The sequence below is a fragment of the Equus przewalskii genome, chromosome 1, assembly GCF_037783145.1.
Source record: "Equus przewalskii isolate Varuska chromosome 1, EquPr2, whole genome shotgun sequence".
NCBI lineage: Eukaryota > Metazoa > Chordata > Mammalia > Perissodactyla > Equidae > Equus > Equus przewalskii.
This window is the reverse complement of record NC_091831.1, coordinates 167,917,725-167,935,367: the sequence shown is the minus strand read 5'-3', so window position 1 is coordinate 167,935,367 and position 17,643 is coordinate 167,917,725. Positions and strand designations below refer to the sequence as shown.

The 17,643-nt window shown below is 41.0% G+C and overlaps 1 protein-coding gene and 1 pseudogene across 13 annotated transcripts in view; one reads left to right on the top strand and one right to left on the bottom strand.

Moving 5' to 3' along the window:
- Positions 1-975: 975 nt before the first annotated feature.
- Positions 976-17,643, top strand: part of HECTD1 (HECT domain E3 ubiquitin protein ligase 1) — an 87,697-nt gene continuing 71,029 nt past the window's right edge. For 11 of the 13 annotated variants that reach the window (XM_070587252.1, XM_070587242.1, XM_070587247.1 and 8 more), the window contains exons 1-2: positions 977-1,736; positions 2,996-3,267. In XM_070587252.1, coding sequence (XP_070443353.1) covers positions 3,128-3,267 — 140 coding nt within the window. In that variant the 5' untranslated portion in view covers positions 977-1,736; positions 2,996-3,127. Of the gene's footprint in view, positions 1,737-2,995; positions 3,268-17,643 lie in introns of all 13 variants that reach the window. The other 2 variants (XM_070587222.1, XM_070587233.1) reach the window with 2 other exon arrangements.
- LOC139077921 (small nuclear ribonucleoprotein F pseudogene) lies at positions 9,912-13,710 on the bottom strand (annotated as a pseudogene).

Below are 17,643 nucleotides of genomic sequence, written 5' to 3'. Positions count from 1 at the left end.
GTCCATTGTTACTAGTAACTTGTAGTAACTTGTTACTGCAGCCAAAATTCTGCATTGGGCATTCAAGGCCCTGCTTACTTCAGCTGCTGCCTTCTCTCCCTCTCATTGCTTAATGTGGGTTCTGTGCTTGGGCCACAGGTCCTCTTTCCTTTGTCTCAGAACATATCAGGCTTTGTTTGTATTCTTGCCCCTCCCTTGCAAGGTCGACATTCTACCCATTCTTCAAGGTCCAGAAAGAATGCCACTTCTTCCTTGAAGATTTTCCTGGCAGCTCCAAGTCATATTCATAGCTCCCAAATAATTATGTGACAAGATAGTGGAATCCTTTACCCTTTTCTCTTGACTTGATCTGTTAAAAGGAGACCTAGGGACCATTACCTGCGACAGTGAGACATGTGCCTATAGATATCGGAAGGGCAAATCTGTAATTTCCAAAATACAGGTTCTTCAAGCATATGTAGCAACTCCTCTTATTGCTTAAAGGAACACGTCTCAAATGCTACCACGTAATATTCATTTTTGTTTCAAAGATGAAAAAGAGAGAGTACAGTGGCAGTGTCTGGGGCAGGGGTTTACTTATCTCACAAACCAAGGGATTTATTTTTTGATTTAGAAAAAGAAGGTTATCTTCACATTTCTAATTAATTACATCTTACCTATCTCCAAGTACGACCTATAAGCAGGTATGTTGGATTTTCAATTCGTGTGAACTAAAACGTTTGAAGGGAATAACCACGCAAATACTCGAGACCACGACCCACAGACAAGAAGAGCCAAAAGCACACGCAGCGCTGCGGCTTACTGGGGACGCCACTAGGATTCAGGAGCCTCAGTTCTCCCATCCGTACAACGGAGAGAAGACGCGACCATATTGACCGCCGAGGGTTGCGGGGAAAGGTTTTCTTGCTGGCGAGCTGCGGGGCGCTCTGCCTCCCGGGACCGAAGGGAGGCGCTTCTCCTCCCGCGACGCACTTCCGTGCGCAGGCGGGGGAGCAGCGGGGAGGGAGGCAAGCCCGGGCCGGAGCAGGCTCGCCGGGCCGCCGGAGGCTCGGCCGTGCGGGGGACCTGCAGCAGGAGCGCCCTGAGTGCGGCGACGCCGCGCCCAACAGCGGAGCGTGCGTGCGCCGGGCTGCGCGGGGCGCCGGCGGCGCGCTCGGATTGACAGCGGGGCGTAGAGGCGCCAGGGCGTCCGAGAGCCAAGCGACAGCTGAGGAGGCGAGGGAGCCCGAGGCCCGGAGGCCAGAGCGCCCCGGCCGGCGCCCCTGCGCTCCTCGCCGACGGGTCTCCGCAGCGCCCCTCGTGGCGGCCGGTGGGGTCGCCGCCCAGGAGCGCCGCTTTGCTCCGCCCCTGCCGCGCTCGCTGCCCTCCGCAGCCTCTCCGCCCGCCCGCCCGCCGGACCCTCCTCCCTTCCCCCGCCCGGATCGCGATGGACGCGGCCTCCCCCCGCCGCCGCCGCCGGCAGCACCGCGCGGGCCTCTGAGCTGCAGGGCCTGAGGAGCCAGGTGCTGCGGACGGAAAGTGCACCGGCGGCCGCGGTCGGGGAAACCTCTCGCTTCCCTGTCACCCGGTCCCCGCGGAGGAAGGGGAGGGACGAGACGCGGCTTTTCCTGTGTCGCCTGCCCGGCTCGACCTGCGCGGCCTGCGGCTTCCTGGGAACTCGAGGGCCGCGGCCGGGCCTGGCTCTGCCCGCGGCCTGCTCGGAGCTGGACCGGAGCGGTTTGGGACGACAAGCCCGGGTAAGAGCTTGAGGGAGGGGAAGGCGGGCGCGCCGTGGGCGGTCGGGAGGGCCAGGCCTGGGGGCCGGGATCCGGGATGCCCGGCGGCGGGCCGCGAGCGAGACCCCGGCCCTGGGTGAGGCGGCGGGGCGGCTGCCGCTTCCCCTGCTTATTAGCCTCTTTGTTCCCCTCCCCCGGCCCTGCCCGCGGCGGGGCCTGGTGTGCCCGAGCCCGGGCCCAAGGCGGGCCCCCCTTGCCCTTGAGAGGGTTCGCCTCCCGGCCGGGCCGGAGACGTCCCGCCGGGCCTCGTTGTTCCGGGCGCCGCTCCCGGGAGCCCCGCCGCCCTGCCCGGCGGCCTCCTGTCGGCACGGAGGCTCGCTGCTGCTCCTCCAGAACTTCCCCTCCTCCCAGACCCCGGGAGCCAACTTAGCGGGCTTGGGCTGGGAAGCAGGGCGCGGGGCTCGGCTGGGCCCGGAGTGTTGGGTCATCCCCGCTGGTCGCCGCCGTTGGGTGCCCACCGGGACCCGCCGCTGGGGTCACACACCTGCAGCTGGGTTCCGCGGCACCCAAAGCTGTCCTCGCGTCAGGGCGCTTCCGAGCTTTTGTAAGGACTTGCCTGGTGGGGCTGCTTCTCTGTTTTGCCTTTTTTCATAATCAGCTGCCCCGTTCTGTGGGGATGGGGAAAGAGGGCCGTAGATTGGCCTGTATTCTGATCCGTACCGTGTTAGTCCCTTGCATTTGCTTTTTAAACTTTTAAGGACAGTTGTCGAGACTGCCAAAATTCCTAACCGAGTCTTTATTCATTGATAGATCTGGTATCTAATTATCGTTCGTATTTGGACCTCTTAAGTATAGCAGTAAGTGAATTACGAAGTCAGCAGAATTTGTCAATTTGAAAGCAGCAACTTAATTTGGAGGAGGATTGGATCAAAGTGCCTAGAGTTTCCTCAGAATACTGAATCTGACCCTTATCTGAAGATCAGTTTGGGGAGTAGGAGGAGGGGAAGAAGTTTGCTGGAAAAAAACATTTAGTAAGATGTTCTTTGCCTCTTGGCACAGAAGTTGGTGATAGCAGTAGTGGGATCCGAAGCTTGTTTGCCTGTTTGACGAAGACTGCTCTGGTTTCCAGTTAAGCAGCAATCTAATCAGCTTATACTCTTGTGCAAAACTGGTTTTTATTTAGTATGATAGGTGAACGTTAAACCTGAGGAATAGGGAAAGTTGAAGAACTACTTTAAGGAGTCTGGCCAAACATACTTATGAGTCTTTTCTAATTCTAGGAGGACACCACGAAAATTTGGTTCTGGCTGATGTGAAAGAAAATTTTTTAAACCCAAGCTGATCAGTCCTGGACATTTAAAGGACTTTTTACTTTACTTTTTTAATTTAAGCAAAGAGGCTTTTAAAAAACCATGGCAGATGTGGATCCAGATACATTGCTGGAATGGCTACAGATGGGACAGGGGGATGAAAGGGACATGCAACTGATAGCCCTTGAACAGCTATGCATGCTGCTTTTGATGTCTGACAACGTGGATCGTTGTTTTGAAACGTAAGTACATCCCCTCATCATCTTCCTTTGGGGTTGCTGTTAGTGACGTGTGTTTTCAACCATTTGCTGACTTCAGTTTGTGAGGAATTTTCTCTAGTGAGTTTTGAAACTATCCTTTTTAAAAGTTTCTGCACTTACGCATTTAAAACTTTTCTGAGAAATAAAACCTAGTGGGTGAAGTAACTCCAGTAATGATAGTTGTGATGTCACAAATACATGTTTGTTGAATGAATAGGAATTAGTAGCGAATACTAATTTTAATCCATAGCTTGGTTGATTCATTTTCAAAATACTTTTGAACTGGGAAAATATAAATACTTATCTTCTTTAAAGGTAGCTATTTCTGTACCAAGGAATTGACTTGAGATTGACATGAAATGAGATGAATAAGATGATAGGGGCAGCCTGTGGCAGTGGTTAAGGTCACATGCTCGACTTTGGTGGCCCAGGGTTTCGCTGGTTTGGATCCTGGGCTCGGACCTAGCACCACTCATCAAGCCGTGCTGAGGTAGCGTCCCACATAGCTCAACTAGAAGGACCCGCAACTAAAATATACATCTATGTGTTGGGGGCTTTAGGGAGAAGAAGGAAAAATAAATTAAAAAGAAAATACAGATGATCATAGACTTATGTTTACAACTGCTTATTTCTTCCTTGGTGTCATATATGACATGGTACTTTTGTTAAATCATTGGTTTGTAAATTTCAGTTTGGAGGGTATAAATTGGAAGTTACCCAGATGGAATAGTAGAAACAGATTTTGAAGTTTGGAGAGTTTAAATGATTTTATTCAGAGGTTATAATGTAGAATTCGTGCAAAAATGTAAAACAGAATTCATCACTGGATTGGCTGTTAATGCTCTGTTTTCCCTCTTATGTGAAACTTGCCCAGTTTGGTTCACCCTTCTTCTGAATGCTCAACACGTTTGGTTTTTACTGTTTATTTTATATTTGTATTTCTGATTTTGAATTCCAATAATAAGTAAGTGAAAACTCAGATGTTTCTGTGTTTGTTTTAATGCCATTTTAAGGTAATTAGTAGAAAATGCTTGAGATGTTGACATAAAATTTGGTATAATTATCTTAATTTCTTTGAGGTGGGACTAAAGGCTGCATTACTCACTAAATTGACAAGTTATTTTTAATTGTCTTCATTTTTGAATGAATAATTAATGAAGATGAGTTGATAAATAATAAATAATTCTTAGTTGTAAATCCCATTAAAACAGTACTGTAATGATAAAAATCCTTATAAACGGAGTTTCCAAATCACAGTCTGTTAGTGTCCCATTTATTTCAACTAGTTTTGTTATTGACAAACTTTCAGTACATAATAATTTAGTCCCCCCATTGACACTTGTTTAGCAGGATTTGTAGGAAAGTGAGGTAGATTTTTGAGTATTCATAGATTTCATTAGAGGGTCTTCATTGACCTGAGAATTACTTTGGGTATTTTAAAAAGTAAGTCATACTTGCCAGTCAAATCAGCAGTCATTTCATATCTTCTATTAAGTACTGACAGTAGAGGTGTTTGTAATGGCATTAAAAAAAGTGTTACCATGTTAAAACAATTTTAAAGGAAATTTTAAAATGTAAAACTCATCCCTATGTAAAGTCCTACCATGCTAACATAATTGTTGTTCTTTCCATTTTCCCTTCCAGGCTTTATTCATATTTGATATAATGTAATTTAAAGAAAGATGAAGTTAAAGTCAGATGTGATTTATTTTTACGTACTCAGTGAAGATACACGAGTATTTCAAATTGGAATGGTTAGCCCTATTTCATGTAGCATACTAGTAATTTGTCTATCAAAAATAGACGTTTGGTTAAATTTATGACAATTTTTTTTAAAACCTTAGTTTGCTCTCTTCAATCTTCAGCCAGATTTTCTTCTTTTTTTTTCTTTGAGGAAGATTAGCCCTGAGCTAACTGCTGCCAATCCTCTTCTTTTTGCTGAGGAAGACTGGCCCTGAGCTAACATCCATGCCCATCTTCCTCCACTTTATATGTGGGACACCTACCACAGCATGGCTTGCCAAGCGGTGCCATGTCTGCACCCAGGATCTGAACCGGCGAACCCCAGGCCGCCAAGGCAGAATGTGTGCACTTAACCGCTGTGCAACTGGGCCGGCCCCTTCAGCCAGATTTTCTTGTTGTCACAAGGAAAATTGTCTACCAGAGAGGTAGCATGATGAGGTGGAAAGAATCTGATGTGGCGTCAGAGCCCTGGGTTCACATTCTTGGTTTCCTACATGTAATTTAGCCTCTGGGAGCCTTACTTTCAACCTCTGTAAAATGGCAGTAATCTTATTTCTGGTAGGCTCTTTGTGAGGATTAAAAGAAAGAATTTATGTGAAAAGTGTTTTGAGTAAAGTGGGCTACTTACTAATGTCATTATTATTAAATATCTAATTTTGAATTGTATTTTGGGACTTTATTTCATGAAACTGTCATAGATTTTGGAGAGTCTTTTTAAATTCTTTGAAACAGTCAACAAATAAGGCAGAGGAAAAACAAGATGATGAGCGTATTTTGAATATTGGTGAAAATCTCCTATACAAACTTGATTTCATATGATAGTAGAAAGTAGTTCTCACTTATGTCGAAGAAAGCAAAAAATGTCTATATGTTTTTGCCTGATTAGCTTGTGTTAATAGTTGTGTCTGTTTACTTAGGAAGGGCAGATGGTATGGTAGAAATAATGGCCTTTGAAATGGAATAGATTTGGGTTCAGGTTTTTGTGAGGATTAAATGGGGTAATACATGTGAAATGCCTAGCATAGTTCTTTCCACATAAGAGTTAAGCATTTCTTTTACTTTAACTTAGTATTGTACATGGCTCCCCATTTTTTTTTTGTACCAGTTTTGACAGTCTTTTTGAAATTAAGGAATATATGTTTTCTGTGAAGCTGCAATGCTTCTTACCTAATGCCCAAACTTATCATTGATAATGCTCTAGAAAGCAAAATTCAAGTTCAAGCTTAGTTTTTGCTTTCATCTGTGATGTGTCATTGAGTTAAACTTAATATATTATAAATTTAATATGAGTTAAATTTAAAGAGTTATATAAATGAGTACTTTTGAAATCACATCAAGATAGATGATGATTGTGCATATTTTTATAAGTGGGTAAATCCTAGACAGTTGTAGATCCTGCTGTTAAGTCTTCAGATAATGTAATTTAAAAGTTATGTCTTCTGGGAAGAATCTGAGATCTCCCTAGAAGATCTAGAAAATGGAATATCATGGGTAGTGCTTTGAGGTACTGGAAGACTCTATTTAAAAAGTAATCATTTTACTTCATTATGAGGGCACAAAAGAATATACAATAAAATGTAAGTCTCCCTTTCCTGTCTCCTGGCTAATCAGTCCTCCTCTCCAGAGGCAACCACCATTAATCGTTTTCCTGGTGTATCCTTCAGGAGATGTCCCAAGGAAGACTGTCTAGAGTCTGGATTCCAAAGTTGTTTTTTTTTTAAGGTTTTATTTTTCCTTTTTCTCCCAAAGCCCCCCCCCCCCCCCCCCCCCCCGGTACATAGTTGTGTATTTTTAGTTGTGGGTCCTTCTAGTTGTCGCATGTGGGATGCCACCTCAGCATGGCCTGATGAGCGGTACCATGTCTGCACCCAGGATCCGAACCGGCAAAACCCTGGGCCACCGAAGCAGAGAGCCCGAACTTACCGTGGGCCACCGAAGCGGAGAGCCCGAACTTAACCGCTCGGCCACCGGGCTGGCCCCCAGAGTTGTTGAACAGTGGTGAAAACCTCCCGTTGCATATTTATGATAAAAGAAAAAATACCTACAACAGTAACAAGGCTTTTAAGCTTTTAAATTGTCTTCCTACTTTATGTTAGGTGTTAGAGACACAGTGATGACTAAAACAATACAGTCTCTGCCCGTATGGTGCCTAGGAGTCTAATAGGGAAGACAGATATTAAATAATTATAAAAGTAAAGTTGTGGTTACAAGCTTTGTTAAGTGCCATGAAGGAAAAGTTCAGGGTGCTAAGATAGCATATAGCAGGGACATGACCTAGAGGGGTAGGGATGGTCAGAGTGGCCTTTTTTGAGGAAGTGGTTTTTCCTAGAGATATGAAGTATGAGTAAGAATTTATGAGAAGTATGAGGAGGTGGGATACGAAGGGTGTTCAAAGGGAAGGCAGTGTGTGAAGAATTTCAGGTGGGCAAGCATGGCGTGATTGAGGAACTTGGAGAAATCTAGTGTGACTGGGGCAAGGAAAGGTTGCTGGAGAGAGCTGTGTTGAAGACGGGCAAGATCAGATGGAGTGTTTCGTATATGCTGAGTAAAGCTTTTGTTTATATCTCAAGAGCAATGGTCAGGCACTGAAGTGCTGTAAAGGAGTGAGTGATGTGATTCAAGTTGTCTTTTACAAATACTCCTTTAGGGGCCTGCCCGGCGGTGCAGTGCTTAAGTGCTCACGTTCCGCTTCGGCAGCCCGGGCTTTGCCAGTTTGGCGTCCCACATGTAAAGTAGAGGAAGATGGGCATGGATGTTAGCTCAGGGCCAGTCTTCCTCAGCAAAAAGAGGAGGATTGGCAGCAGTTAGCTCAGGGCTAATCTTCCTCAAAAGAAAAAAATACTACTTTACCTGCTGTATGGAGAATAGAAGGGTGGAGGAGACAGAAAGAATGAATGCTTGTGGACTTGGTAGGTTATAATCCAGATAGAGAGGGTTGTTGTAATAAAAGTAGAAAGAAGTAAATACATTTGAGGTAGATTCAGGAGGTAAAATAGGCAGAATTTGTTGAATGATTGGCTATGAGAGGGTGAGAAAGGAAGAGGTAATGATGGATGACTCAGGTTACAATGAATGATGATGCCATTCAGTGACAGAGAACACAGGAAGAGGACCATGTTTTGAGGAGCTGAGATCATGAGTTTAGATTTGGCTGGATTCTTACATCTGCTTTTGCATTCAGTCTGTTGCATTATGTTGTTTTGATTGAAATGTATGAAAAGAAATCATCCTCCATAGATGTAGCTGGAAAAGGGAGGAAGGTTGTGATGATTTACATAATTATGGGCATTCTTCTTTGATACCATACCAAAACTGGACAAGTGATAGTTTCTTAAGGGTTAGTTATAGTGTGGGTTCTGAAATCATCTCAATGAACTTTTTGTTTTCTGTTACATTAAAATCTGTTGGTCTGTCTTGTACTTTGAGTGGATTTTTTTTTATTGACTTCTTAATAGTTTCATCATTGTGACATTTCAGTTGTATGTTATTTCTTGTCCATCTACCATATATGTACTTCCCTTCACCCCCTGTGCCCACCCTCATGCCCCTTCCCCTGGTAACCACTGAGCTGTTTTCTTTGTCCATATGTTTGTTTATATTCCACATATGAGTGAAATCATATGGTGTTTGTCTTTCTCAGTCTGACTTATTTCGCTTAGCATAATACCCTCTAGGTCCATCCATGTTGTTGCAAATGGGATGGATTTTGTCTTTTTTTATGGCTGAGTAGTATTCCATTGTGTATATATATACCACATCTTCTTTATCCAATCATCCATCGATGGGCGCTTGGATTGCTTCCATGTCTTGGTTATTGTGAATAGTGCTGCAGTGAACATAGGGGTGCATATGTTACTTTGGGTTGTTGATTTCAAGTTGTTTGGGTTGAGTGGATTTTTTTATCCATGTTTGAGTTTGTAAAATCATGCACTGGTCATGTGAAAAATACTGGTCTACTGAGTTATACGGATATTTCAAATGTTGACGTATATCATTCTCCAGTGTCACAAACTCACATTTGTTAATATGACTACTGATCTCATCAGAAAAGTCTTTAAATGTTGGGAGGCTGTCAAGCTCATGGTGGCAGATAAAAGTTTTCCAAAATTGTAATTTTTGCTTGGAAGCCTGAATGTTATCATTGGCAACAAATACTGTCAGTTGTTTTCCTTGAAGTGGAAGGCTTACTTGGTTAATTTTTGAGAAAATGTTTGCCAAATATCCAAGTCTGAATAACCACCGTTTGTCTGAAGTTCTTTCAAATAAAAATGGTGTTGCATGAAAAAAGCAGCTAGTTCAGCTGTCCAACAGTAGTACAAGTACTTTTCCTTGACACAACCATCATTCTTCCGTATGCAGAAATGCATTATGCCTACTTCCCATTTCCTTAAGTAGAATATTAAAAAGATGTATATTCAAGGGTTGAGATTTAATAAAATTAATAACTTTTTTTCTTCATCAAGGTTATTCTGTGGTGAAACTGGCTTGTTTTTTTTTCCATGCTAGAGCTTGGCAGTGAAGAATTCAAGTACTCGTAGTGCCGTTTAGTGCGGCTGCCACCTTGATTCATGCTGAAGCACCAGCAGTTTTGTCCGCCATTGCTTTTGCATCATTAGTGCACATGTCAACACAGGGAAGAAAGTGATTCAAGAAGAGAAAGGACGATTGTGTTCAGTCCTGGTGAGAGGTCAAGTAGGGTGAAGACTAAAAGGTTTCCATTGGATTTAGCAACATTCTCAAGGTCATTGATCTTTTTTTTTTTTTTTTTTTGAGGAAGATTAGCCCTGAGCTAACATCTGCCGCCAATCCTCCTCTTTTTGCTGAGGAAGACTGGCCCTAAGCTAACATCCTGCCCATCTTCCTCTACTTTTTTTTCCCCCAAGTTGAAAAACAAACATCTTTATTGTCTAGAAATATATATTAAAAAATTCCCCACAAAACATGCTATTCTCTCATTTCCCCATCTTCTTCCTCTTCTTCAACACCCCTGATATAGAGGACATTATCACACCTTATTAAAACTTCACCCAGATGTCCAGACAATGCTCCATCTATGTATTCTTCGTGTTTGGAAGCTGCGTGTTCATATAGCTATCTAGAGATACCAGGTAGTCTTTGTACTCCATTCCTCACTTAAGTTTCACCATTACTGGCTTTCCTGTTAATCCATTGAGGAAAGGTTTGGGATTGAGGGGCAAACTCATCGCACTCACAGGCAAATACTGCAGGCTACTCGCCGCCGACCCAGCTGTCGTCTGTCCCTTGTGAGTCTTCTTCTACTCTTATCTGTGGGATGCCTGCCACAGCATGGCTTGCCAAGCAGTGCCATGTCCGCACCCGGGATCTGAACTGGCAAACCCTGGGCCACTGAAGCAGAACGTGCGCACTTAACCGCTGCACCGCCAGGCTGGCCCCAAGGTCGTTGATCTTAATGAGAGCTGAGTGCAGTGATGGTGAGGGGGGCAGATTGGAATGGGTTGAGGAGTAAGTAGGACATGAAGAAATGGAGACAGGGAGTGTGGAAAACTTTTTTGAGAAGTTGGATTGGAATGAGGGTGCTTTTTCTTTTAAAGGCAGAGACGAGAGAGAATGGATAATCCATAGCATAAGGATTCTGAGAAACTGGAAGAGAATTGGCTCTTGTCAAGAGCAGTGCTTTGTCTCATTCAGTTGGTCTGGTGTGGTGTCTGATACTTTGCGTTCCTAATGTGCTCTCAGATAATGCTGAAGCTGTTGGTCAGAAAATCCTACATTGAGTAGCAAAGCTCTGATCCACTGGTGGAGAGAGAAGTTTTAGGTAGGTCTGTTCCTTGCCATAATACAGCAATAGTGGGGACGTGAGGTGCAGATGTTGTAGGTTTGATGGTAAAAAGTTGAAGGGATTGTCTGTCTAATGATTTCTCCCCGAAGTAGATTAGAAACAATGATAATATCTAGAATGGGTGTGGGGAAATGAGTATGCTCCTGTAGTGCTAGTAGCTTCGTAACAGGTATCCCTGCCTTTAGCCTAACTGTATCCAGATTTATAGTCTTAAAGTGCTTTTTATGGTCTGTTTTTTCCAGTTGTATTGAGGTATAATTGACTATACTCTTAAAATAGTGATTTGATTGTACCACTCCCTTTTACAAAATCTTTTGGGTTCTTTACCTAATAGATAAAATTTAAATGCCTTCAGAAACCTCTTCTCATTCTTGCACATGCATACTACTACTACTTTGGTTTTTCCATTGCTAAGCCTAGTGCCTGGCAAACAATAGCTAATATCCAGATATTGAACAAATTGAGGAAATTCTTTATATTGTGCCCATTTTCAGCTTATGCCTAAAATGCCTATAGGAAATATTTCTGGAGTCGTGAAACTGGTTGGGAAGTATGCAGGAGGAGTTGCATCGTATTCTCTGTAGTAGAAACAGTTTTCCCCTGCTCCCTTGCGCTAAGGCACCTGTCTTTCCCGTACTGACTCCTGTTTTCTCCTACCCTATGAGGGAGTAAAAGGGAAGTGAAATTACTCTTCTCTGATCAGCACTGCAGCTGATTCTTCCCTGGATAGAGAATGTTCGTTGCATCAAATGCATATAATCCTGCAAAGTTCAATAAGTGAGCAAATGTGTATGTGCTGCTTTTCAGTGGACAGCAGAGAAAAATACTGGAAGATGAGAAACATTCTCTGTCAAAGTTCTTAACCTTGGGCTCTCGGTGGCCCATAGATAATGAGCTTCAGTGAGCTTTCCTTAAGCTTACCAAAGTGTTTGTCACCTTAAAAATGTAAAAAACAAAACACTCTTCCAGTTTATAGCAGTATATCTGTATACTTTGCGTACTTGTTGCCTGTGTCCTTAGACCTTTGAGTTCCACAGAGCCCAGTACTGCTTACTCATCTTTGTATCCTAGCCCCAACACCTGCACAGTACTTGGCATAAAAAGGCATTCAGTAGATACTTGTTGAATGGATTTCAGTAAAGTTTGTGTGTATTTTATTTGTAGTTATATTTTAATTGGAGAAAAGCAAGTCTGCATATTGGATTTGACTTCTTTTCCTTTGAGAGGGAAGGCCCTAATTTTCAACTGCTCTGCTAGGATTTATTTCTTCTTAAGCAATACAGAGAGAGTCAAGGCTAGGAGCAGGGGCAAAAATGGAATAAAAGATGAAATGGATCAAAAGATATTATTTATTATCTTCAAGAAACAGAATTTATTAATCTTTTATAGTTAAATTATGTTTTAGGTTTTTTTAATAAAGGAAGTGGTCAATTTACAGACTGTATTCAGTAAAATATCACCACTGTAGGTAACTTCCTTTGATTTAAAAAAAAAAAGTTAAATTTCTTTATATTGTAAATCTTCTGATATTTTGGCCCAAGTCCTAATGGTATAGTCTGGAAGAAGCATATGGTAGTTATGGTATAGAAACTATTAGAGTTTTCAAGGTAAAGTCATTCTCTTTGGAACCTCATGAAACTTTTTGTTCTTGTTTTGAGTTGCTTATCTCGGCTTCCATCAAGGAAAGATTTTGATGTCGTTGCAGGTAGCATTTTCGGAACCATTGCTTAAATTTGGATTTAGCTGAAGACTGGTCTTAATCTCATTTATGTGGTTTACTAGTCTGACAGTAGATCTTTGTAGACTGAATGATCTTAAAGTTTCCTAATTAGGCTACCTTTTGGTCTATAAATTGATTTTACGGTATAGTTCTGGGCTTAATATATAAAAATAATTTCTACCTGTAATGTAAGATTTAAATATTTAGCAAGTATAAAATTTTGAATAACTCTTTAATTGTAATGTGTATAAAATTCTGTGCTGTAAGGTGTATACTTTTAGCACTATTCAGGGAGGGCAGTGATTATTATATGCATATTTAATTTTTTTCTTAAATTTATTTAAATTATATATGGTGAAGTTTGAGTTTTGACAAATGCAGAGTCATGTAACTACAACCACAATGGAAATTCAGAGGAGTTCCGTCACCCCAAAACGTTCCCTAGAGCTGTCCCTTTGAGGTTAAAGCCTCCCCCGCAACCCCAGTGCCTGGCAGTCAGTGGTCTTTTCTCTGTTGCTATAGTTTTGACTATTCCAGAATGCCATGTAAATGGAGTCGTGTGTGAAGTGTGTAGCCTTTTGAGTCTGGCTTCTTCTGTGTAGTATATTGTATTTGAGAGTCATCTATGTTGCTGTGTGTATAATAGTTCCTTCCTGTTAATTGCTGAGTAATATTCCATTTTATGGATGTACCAAAGATGGTTTATCGTTCACCTCTTGAAGGACATTTGGATTTTTCTGGTTTTGGTGATTATGAGCAAAGTTACTATAAATATTAGCATACAGATTTCTGTGTATATGTGGGTTTTCATTTCTCCTGAAATTCTTAGACATAAATCTGACCAGATGTAGAAATTGACAAACTGATTTCAAATTCTTGATGGAAATGCAAAGGACCTAGACTAGCCAGAACAACTTTGATAAAGAATAAAGTTGGGGCCCGCCCCGTGGCCAAGTGGTTAAGTTCATATGCTCTGCTGTGGTGGCGCAGGGTTTCACCAGTTCGGATCCTGGGAGTGGAGATGGCACCGCTCGTCAGGCGACGTTGAGGTGGTGTCCCACATGCTACAACTAGAAGGACCTGCAACTAAGATATACAACTATATACGGGGGAGATATGGGGAGATAAAGCAGGAAAAAATAAAAAAGATTGGCAACAGTTGTTAGCTCAGGTGCCAATCTTTAAAAAAAAAAGAAGAATAAAGTTGGAGGACTAATGCAATTGTATTCCAGTTCTTATTATATAGCCACAGTAATCAAAACAGTGAGGTGTTGGTGTAAAGATAGATAGATCAGTGACATGGAATAGAGAGTTCAGAAATAGACTCACACATACATGGGCATCTTATTTCAGCAAAGGGGAAAGGCAGTCCAATGGGAAAAGGATAGTTTTTTTTTTTTATAGTGCTAAAACAATTGGGTATCCATATGCAAAAAAAAAATTAACTTTAATTCATACCCCACACCATATACAAAAATAAACTCAAAATCAATCATAGACCTAAACATAAAACCTACCACTATAAAACTTCTAGAAAAAAAAATAGGAGAAATCCTTTGTGACCCTAGGTTAGGCAAATATTTCTTAAACAAACACTAAAAGCACAATCTGTAAGAGAGTAAATTGATATGTTTGAAAATTTTTATTACTAATTCAGTTTCTGTAATAGAGGACTGGTCAGGTTGCTTAATTCTTCTTGAGTGAATTTTAATAGTATGTCTTTCAAGGAGTCGGTCTATTTAATATAAGTTAAGATTTATGGACATAGAGCTGTTTGCAGAATACCTTTTTATCCTTCGGATGTTTCTACAGTCTGTAGTGATAATTCGGCTTTTCATCCTGATATTGGTAATTTTTATCTTTTATCAATCTGGCTAGAGATTTATGAGTTTTATTACTCTTTTCAAAGAACCAGCTTTTGGTTTCATTTATTTTCTCTTTTTCTGTTTCCAGTTTTATTGATTTCTGGTCTTTATTATTTCCTTACTTCTGAGTTAGTTTGGGGTTTGATTTGCTGTTTTTTCCTAGTTTCTTCGGTGGAAGCTGAGGTCACTGATTTGAGATCTTTTCTAGTATTATCACTTAAGACTATAAATTTCTCTTTTCTGCTTTAGTTGATGTTGTATATTTATTTTCATTTGGTTAAAAATATTTTAAAATTTTCTTGGAAACTTTCTTTTTTACCCTTGGGTTTTTTAGAAGTGTGTTGCTTAATTTCCAAATATTTGAGGACTTTTCAGATATTTTTGTGTTACTATTATAGTCAGAGAACATAGTTTATACATTATTTTAGTTATTTTGAATTTAAGGTTTGTTTATGGCCCACAATATGACCTATTTTTGGTGAATGGTCCACATGCACTTGAGAAGAATGTGTATTCTGCTGTTGTCGGTGGAATGTTTTACAACTGTCAAATTAGGTCAAGTTGATTGATAATGTTGTTCAGTCTATATTCTTGTTGAGTTACTGAGAGAGGTGTTAAAGTCTCCAAGTATCCTTGTAGGTTTATCTATTTATCTTCAGTCCTCTCAGTTTTTGCTTTGTGTATTTTGAAGCCCTGTTAAGTGCCTTTAGGACTGCAAAATTTTCTTGGTGAATTGACCCTTTTGTCATTATGTAGTGTCCCTCTTTATCTTTGGTAATTTTCCTTGTTCTAAAGTTTACTTTGTCTGATATAAATACAGCCACTCTTTCTTTTTCAAAAGAAAGCTTTTTGGGTTTGTTTGGTATATGTTTTTATTTTTAACCAATCTGTATCATTGTATGTAACATGGGTTTCTTGTAGACAATATATGGTTGGCTTGTGTTTTTTTTAATCCAACCTGACAGTATCTGTTTTTAATTGGTGAGTTTAGACCATTTACATTTGGTGTAATTTTTGGATTTCTGAATATATGTTTAACATTTTATTATTTGGGTTTTTAGTTTCTCTGTTTTCTCTCTCCTGTCTTTTGATTTACTTGAGTATTTTGTAGCTTTCTATTTTAATTTTTCTATTGGTTTTTTGTCTATGTCTGTTTGTATGTTTTAGTGGTTTCTCTAGGGATTACAGTTAACTTCAAGAGTTCATGTTTTACCATTTAAAGTAAAATGAAGAAGTTTTACAACCATATAGGTCCCTTTAAATACTCCCTTCACGTTATAGTTGTCATATGTGTTAAATCAACATTGAAAATCTCAAGGTACACTGATAGAATTTTTGCTTTCAGCTGTCAGTTCAATAGGAGAAAAATAGTCTATTTTATTTACCCAGATATTTATTATTTCTGTTGCTCTTTCTTCATTCCTGAAGTTCCATCTATCTCTGGTATCATTTTCTTTCATCCTGAAGAACTTTAGCATTTCTTTTAGGGGAAGTCTGCTGGTGATGAAGTCTCTAAATCTGAGAATGTCTTTATTTTACTTTTATTCTGTGAAGATGTTTTTGCTGGATAGAATTCGGGGTGACCGTTCTTTTCAGTATTTTAAAGATATTTCACTGTCTTCTGGCTGTTATGGTTTCTGATGAGAAATCTGCATTCTGTCTAATCTATTTTTGTGTTGTTTTTCAGCTCTTGCTGCTTTCAAGATTTTTTTTCTTAACCTTTGATCTTTTTGCAGTTTAATTATGATTTGTCTGTGCATGGTTAGCTTTGAATTTGTGTTATTTGAGGGGTTTTGTTTGTTTGTTTGTTTGTTTTGGTGAGGAAGATTGGCTCTGAGCTAACGTCTGTTGCCATTCTTCCTCTTTTGGCTTGAGAAAGATTGTCACTGAGCTAAAATCTGTGGCAGTCTTCCTCTGTTTTATGTGGGATACCACCACAGCGTGGCTTGACAAACAGTGCTAGGTCCGTGCCCAGACTCTGAACCTGTGAACCCTGGACCGCTGTAGCAGAGCACGTGAACTTAACCACTACACCAGTGGACCGGCCCTTGTCTTCTTTGAGGTTTGCTGAGCTTCTTGAATCTGCCCGTCTTTCACTGAATTTGGGAAGTTTCTTCTTCAAATTTATTTTCTGTACCAATTTTTTTCTCTTTTCCTTCTGGGATTCCCATGGCATAAATGTTACACTTTTTGATATGTTCCTTCAGGTCCCTAAGAGTCTGTGTCACCCCCCTCCTCCTGCCCCAAGTCTTTTTACTCTGTGTTCTTCAGATTGGATAATTTTATTGATCTGTCTTCAGTTTCACTGACTATCTGTCGTATTCATTCTTCTCTTGAACCCATCCAGGGAGTTTTTCCCCCCTACAAACTGTATGTTTCATTTCTAAAATTTTCATTTGATTCTTCTTCATACTTTCAGTTTCTCTGTTGAAAATTTCTGTTTCCAGTCATTTCAAGAATGTTCACATTTACCTCATGGAATATAGTTATAATAGCTGATTTAGAATTTTCTCTGATAATTTCAACATCTGGTTGTCTCAGGCTTACATCTGTTGACTGTCTTTTTTTCTTGAGTTGGATAGATCAGATTGTACTAATTCTTTGTATTTCAAGTTATTTTGGATTTCTAACCTAGACGTTTAGAATATTACATTGTGAGACTCTTGGTTTTATAAAAATCTTCTGGAGAATGTTGATCCTGTTGTTTCGTTTTGGCATGCAGTCCACCTGGTTAGATTTAAACGGCAGTTCTGTCTTGCCCTCTGTGGGTGGTGGTTCCACCCACGCGTCACTAGTTTCAAAGCCTTTCTTCTTTGGGTCTGTGCTGTGTCACTCAGTTTAGTCTGGGACTTGGTGATGAATTATGTCATAGTTCAGTTGTCAGTCTTTGCTGTTCTTTAGTTCCATCCTCCACATGTGCAGTTTGTAGGTGAGCCTGGGACTTGTGTCAGGGATTTTTTTTCTAGCTCTTTCCTCTCAGAGGTTTCCTCCATGTCTTTTGGCTTCCAGGAGCCCTTTTTACTAGTGTTCTAGCTAGGAAGCTGGAGCTGTCTTGAAGTTTTAGACACACTTCCTCTCACCCTCTACCCATCTTCCTCCTTGTGCTGTCATACACTTTCTGGGACTGGAACTGCCCTTGAGGTGAAAGTAGTGAGAGAAAAGAGAGAAGAAAATAACAGGATTCCTCTCATGCTCTTCTGATCACAGGG